Here is a 6,530-nt window from a genome sequence, read left to right on the forward strand (position 1 = left end):
CCACGTACTTCTGCCCCTCTAGGAACACGTCCAGGATCTTCAGGGCGTCCTCCACCTTCGCCGCCTTCTCCTTGTCAGCTGGGGCGCCAGCGAACACTTGGGGATACTGAAACGATTAACATGAATATTGCTGCGGTCTTGTACCAATCAATACTACGAGTATTATAAAAAAGAAAGATGTGTATTTTTGGATTTTTATATGTATTTATCACGTAAAAACTATTTTGCCGATCTCGAAAATTCTTTCACGATTACAATGGTAATTTATATGTGAGTAACATAGGCCGGGGATGGCGATCATTTACGCATCAAAGTGTCATGTTTAAAGAAATTTGACTGTGATTATTACGTCTATTTCGCACCTATTTCATATTTATTATAATGTTTTTATGATTATTGACGTGCTCAAAATATTATGTGGCATTTATGACACGGGTGCCAGTGGTTCGCCACTCCTGACATAGGATATATTTTTTAATTCCGTATGGGCGAAGTCGCTCGCAGCAGATATTAATATCATAATTATTTAATACTGGAGATGACCACTGTTCGATAAACAAAACAGGCGATATCTATACTAATATAATAAAGAGCAAACACACACTTTGTGACGTAGAATGTCAACAATCACAGCATATTTTTGAATAATTCTTAGTATTCTAATAAAAAGCCCTACACTCATACTCTTTAGGCTAGATATTTTCAAGCTAAAAAAGGGGCCATAAACTACAAGCTGCCAACATTAAGGAAGCAAAGTTATTATGGTAACGGTAATTACTTTCTAAAGGTTTTTGTTCTGATTTGTGCATTTGAATTTTAACATTTGCAATTGAGACTTTGTCACATGTAAACAATAAAATAAAGCTTTTATAATTTTAAGCAGATGAAGCCGCGCGGGAAGAGGTAGTTTAAATATAAATGAATACGTTTAAATAATCCCGCGCCAACAATGACGTTATCGCAAATAAAATTTTCCTGTTTTGCATTTGAGGATGTAATACGATTACTTTATTCCAAGTACCTATTGTGTGGCCATCGAATATAAATTCATCAACACAGATCGGGGAAGTAATTTGTTGATATAAATATCGGTAAACCATTAAAATTTGCCTTTTACATGAAATGGTGACATAACTTTTTGACCGACTTCCCAAAAAGAGGTACTCAATTTGTTTACACAGTAGAACCTCGATATGTAAAAGTCCAAGGGAAACACAAAATATTTTAAGATATAGAGGTTTTCAGATATCAAGGGTCTATGTTATAGAGGTTTTGGGCTCTGATGGGGAAGGAAACATATTATTTTTTGAAGTTATAGAGGTTTTTAGGTCACCGAGGTTTGAGTTATCGAGGTTCTACTGTATTTTTTATGTATGTTATGCGATATCTCCGATTTTGAAAATTCTATTTTTATCTGAAAGGAAGTGGGTTCCATTTTTTGTTTATTTTATCTACTATTCAGCTTAAAATTTCTACCAAAAGTCATAGAACCAGATCTTGTAGTACAAGCATATGGACATCTTTAACTTTTCTTGCAATTTGATATATATTTTCACGCTATTAAACTTAGGGGGTAAATAAAAAACCCTAATGTGGGAAAGATACCTTAAGCTGCTGCCTTAATTAAGGAAGCAAGATTGCCATAGTAAGGTATTTTGACATTTACGATTGAGAATTTGTAAATGTAAACGATAAAATATTTTTTTTTATAATATCTATCTGCTAGTCTATACTATTATAATAAAGCGTAAACACACACTTCTTTGTTGCCGAAGATGTCAGCAGTAACAGCAAATTTTCAAATAATTATTTTTTTAGTAAAAAAGCCCTACACTTACGTCACGCTTAAGACTATATATTTTAACACCATTAAACTTAGGGGGTAAATATTTTGGATAAAAACCTAATGTGGGAAAGAGACTATAAGTTGCTGCCAATATTAAGGAAGCAAGGTTGTCATCGTGTCATGTCATTTTGACATTTGCTATTGATAATTTGACAAATGTAAACAATAAAATGAAATTTTCATAATTTCATGCGGATGAAGTCGCACGGGAACAGCTAGTATTGAATAAATTATGTGGGATATGACATACGAAGTATTCACTGAAGCGCTGGTAGAGAGTGCCGACGTCGAAGTAGAGGCGCTGGTCGACGAGAGCGCGCGCGCGAGCCTCCTCCGGGTACAGGCCGCTGGCCTTGCCGTACTTGTTCACCAGGTACGTGATGATGGCGCGCGACTCGCTCAGCGCCAGCCCGTCGTCCACTAACGTCGGCACTGTGTGTTGCGGATTCAACTGGAATACCATTGTTGACGATGACAAATAACTATATAGATACTCGTATGTCGAACGCCTTACAAAGTCTTTCGTAATCATATCATACTAACATTATAAACGTGAAAGTTTGGATGGATGTTTGTTAGAGTTTGTAGCCTAAACGGTTGAACGGATTTTGATGAAATTTGGTATACATGTAGAGGATAGTCTGGAAAAACACATAGGTAATACTCATTTTATATTTTTTAATTCCACGCGGACGGAATATCTGGCGAAAGCTAGTCTTAAAATAATTTACTGTAATCTTAGAGATTGGTGGACCAAGAAATTACTATATGTGGAATAAACCTAAAGGAGGGTATATTTGTAATAATTTTTACTACAATGTTCTTAGATTTTTTTTTTAAACAGCAATGTAATCGCAATTCTCGCCTCTACCATATTTATACATTTAGAGATGAATTGTCCGTGTTTAATTGTGTTTTGAACTACAATGCATGACATTGGACTGCCATTCAAATACTTTTCCTCAAGTCAAATAATGGAAAACACGTAGATACTATGGTGTTCTGTTTAGAGTGCATTGACCTCATGTTCCCACTACGCTTACATCATACCTTCACAAACCGGTGTGTTCGACCTTCGATCGCAATCCAAGAAATATGCACTTAAACTCTATTTACTTAAAGATAAATATCGCGAAACACTTTTTGTTATATGACCATTCGTTAACCAAAACGGAAGGTAATTACTTTAGTGGCCGAATGCCATGGTATCCCGTTTTCACAAACTTATTCCGATGTTACAAAACCGATTGCAATATAAAAATGTATACCTTTCTATAGAATATTTTAATGGCAAAAAGTATTTTTGAATGTTAAATCATAAATTACAACTGACTATTTACCCTATAGTAATAAAACTCAAAGTTGTTAATATATAAATAATGATGATGACATTTTAATTGATTTTGCCCAGACATCTGGAAATAGCAAATATTATGCTCGGCACAAACATTGTCTATACTATTATAATAAAGCGTAAACACACACTTCTTTGTTGCCTAAGATGTCAGCAATTACAGCATATTTTTGAATAAGTCTTTCTTTCATGAAAAGCCCTACAGTTACCTCGCACTTTAGGCTATATATTTTCACGCCATTAAACGTAGGGGGTAAATGTTTTGGATAAAAACCCTAATGTGGGAAAGAGACCATATTTTGCTACCAACATCAAGGAAGCACGATTGCCATGGTTTGTAATGTCATGTCATTTTAACAATTGCTATTGACAATTTGACAAATGTAAGCAATAAAATAAAATTTTCATAATTTCATGCGGATGAAGCCGCACGGGAACAGCTAGTGGTAAATGTTATAGCGTCGGTAAAGTTTTTATTATTTTATAAATACTGTAAATCGACCGTATTTTTAGTTAGACTTTATGAAAATCTTTTATTCTAAGAAATAAACATAGCTTAAAACTTTATGCCTGACTTACACTGTTCCAGTTCAGCAATCATATCGTTGCTGGATTACAACTGGACAAATGTAAAACCACTCATATAACATTACTTGCCAAAGTATCCTACTGTTTAAATAATCGATTAGTCATATTGTAATAAAAAAATATCCGAATTGCAATATGTTTGTACTTGCAGTTTTTTTTTAATGTGCAACGGCATGTTACCCTATCGTATCCCTAACGTGTTGGGATTAGGAACTTTGGGTACCGCTCTTTATTTCTTTCATCGTCACTAGGTCACTATATGCTTTGGAGGACGAAAACCCGGTGCGCCGACCCTACGGGAGTAGGATAAGGCAGGGGAGATGTGATCACGAGGGACTCGGAGCCTACCCTAAGTAAGAGTTAGGGCTTAATCAATTCACTAATTGCAGTTAGCTAACCATCTCACCTTGAGGTATTCAGGCTTGAGGTGTTCTCCGTGGTGCAGATCCACCAGTTTGAGGTTTAGGTTGAGGTTGAGGGCGCGCGCGGTGAGCAGCACGGCGCGGCATGGCGGCGAGCCTGGCACGTAGTACAAGTCGATAGGCATACTGAAATACAGTGAATAGTTATTAGAAATAGTGCTTACCAAAGTAGTCCACACATCTAGAACCTCCTTTTTTGTGAACTGGAGTTCTAAAAAGTAGATAAATTTTAAAAGCAAACTTGAATTTGAGTAAAATTTTCAAAACAAACGATAATTTTGTTAAGATACTGTTTTTTTAATTTTCCTATTTAATTCTAAAAAATAACAAAAATTATAATTCGAGCAAAAAGAATCTTTTCCCGTACCGGGAATCGAACCCGAGCCTCCTGGGTGAAAGCCAGGTATCCTAGCCACTAGACCATACGGGAGTTATGATAAACGTTACAAAAATACATCGCTACTGCAAAAATCTATCTAGTTATGGAAAACGTTTATTTTTCATTGCTAATGAAATTAAAAGCAAAGTTCAATAAGTTGTTGTAAATCTCATGAATAAATGATTTGTTAGAAATATGTATGTTTTTTTTAAAACTACTTGAAATAACAGAATAATCACTGCCAGTGACATAAATTCCTGATAAAACAGACAATGACGAGCACTGAATGACTATGATATTTTACTTTGAAATTCTAGAAACATCGGTTCATTAGTCACAAATCACGATTTGATCAAACGTACGCGGAATTGCATTCACTCAGTGCTAAATGAATGACCAGACTCCGTTACGCAAGGCCAATGTTTTATAACAATAAAAAAAGCTTACTGTCAAGGCTAAATACCGCTACCGTATTTTATAAAGACGTAAATTATACAAACCAAATTATTGTAAAAACAGAATCAATGTTACTGTTACGATTGAAAACTTAATAATATTTTAAATGCGAAAGATTAGATGTAAGGATGTGGAAATAGAACGAAACTGCGTCTTTTATATGACCAAATTTAAAAAAAAAATATTTAAACTTTTTGTTCATTTATAGAAATAGTTTTTTATTAAAATTTACCATAATCTCGATATTTTTTAGATACGTTACTTGATATAACTGTGTAAATGGCATTATACCGATAAAATTCTTTTTGCAATCGCCAGTGTGTACAAGTTTATGACGGCGCGCCTTACTTCGATGCCCTTCAACGATAACACCTTCATACTTCATAGTCGCACAATGTTGACTTATTGATATTATAATTTTAATTTGTAGGTTACTTATAAATAAAAACCAAATATATACTCAACTATGTGCTCTACTACTGTTGTGATTTCCTGTTTTCTCTATTTGTTACGGATATCGTAATAGTGCAATAAACGTTGCATGATAAACTCGTTTCAAAATTTCCAAATAGGAAACACATGCATGCGTGTAGGCAATGAGAGATTTCATCATTTCGTTAAATTTTAATAACGCTTTGAACCAGTTTTAAAGACCGTATTATATTAAATTCTAGTTGAAAAAATATATATTCATCGTCACATTTTCTCGCGTCAACCGCGTCATTAACTTTTTAATTTTGACATAGGTGGTAATTGTAGATATATGTCATATGTCAATGGCAAGAAAATTGTAAACAATATTATTTATAAATAAAATGTTAGCTACAAAACTCTCAAAATGTTTGTTACTAAGAAGGGAAATGTTATAAAACCTGTGTCCCCATTGTTAGCAAAGGATTCAGAATGGGTAGACATTTTACAATCTTCAAAACCCCAGTCAACTTTAAACGAAAAATTAGACGAAGAGGAAGTACTGCAATTTGTAGATTGTGAAAATGGATTGGATACAAAACCTCTTGCAATACTTTTCCCCAGTTTGCTCGGAAAAGACCCACAAACACTAAAGGGTGTTTTGAACAAACCCATGTCTACAACTAAAGTGACTAAATATTTGGTTGATTTGGGCCAAAAAGCTAATTTTGCATTTATGAAAAAAAACAATCGACTTATTCCATATAACAAGGTGTGTCAGACTTTAGAAAAGAAAGAACCAACAAAGAAATAAAGTGAGTAAGACCAGAAGCTGAAACAGAATAGGGGAAATTATTTTTATTTTTAGTGTTTGTGTTTTTCGTGTGTGTGTGTGTTTTTTTTATTTCAGAATTTTTTTTAATTCCCTGTTTGTATTTTAATTTTTTAATAAGCATGTATAATAAATAAAGTAGTTAAGTTAGTTATTATTTAAGTAGTCCCTAGGAGGGTTTGGCGTCAGGCAGGCGGCCGGCTAGTAAAAAAATTACAAGCCAAAACATTAATACAGTATGT

The 6,530-nt window shown here is 34.2% G+C and overlaps 1 protein-coding gene and 1 non-coding gene across 2 annotated transcripts in view; both read right to left on the reverse strand.

Moving 5' to 3' along the window:
- LOC106106206 (glutathione S-transferase 1-1-like) overlaps positions 1-6,530 on the reverse strand; it is a 12,088-nt gene that overhangs the window by 1,795 nt on the left and 3,763 nt on the right. The window contains exons 2-4 of the mRNA XM_013286754.1: positions 4,195-4,336; positions 2,097-2,297; positions 1-106 (exon numbers count right to left, since the gene is read on the reverse strand). Of these exons, the coding sequence (XP_013142208.1) occupies positions 1-106; positions 2,097-2,297; positions 4,195-4,335 (448 nt within the window). The 5' untranslated portion in view covers position 4,336. The remainder of the gene's footprint in view (positions 107-2,096; positions 2,298-4,194; positions 4,337-6,530) is intronic.
- Trnae-uuc lies at positions 4,569-4,640 on the reverse strand. The gene has a single exon. It is a non-coding gene; the product is annotated as a tRNA-Glu (tRNA).

This window comes from Papilio polytes, unplaced genomic scaffold (genome assembly GCF_000836215.1).
Source record: "Papilio polytes unplaced genomic scaffold, Ppol_1.0 DF822289.1, whole genome shotgun sequence".
In the NCBI taxonomy this organism is placed as follows: domain Eukaryota; kingdom Metazoa; phylum Arthropoda; class Insecta; order Lepidoptera; family Papilionidae; genus Papilio; species Papilio polytes.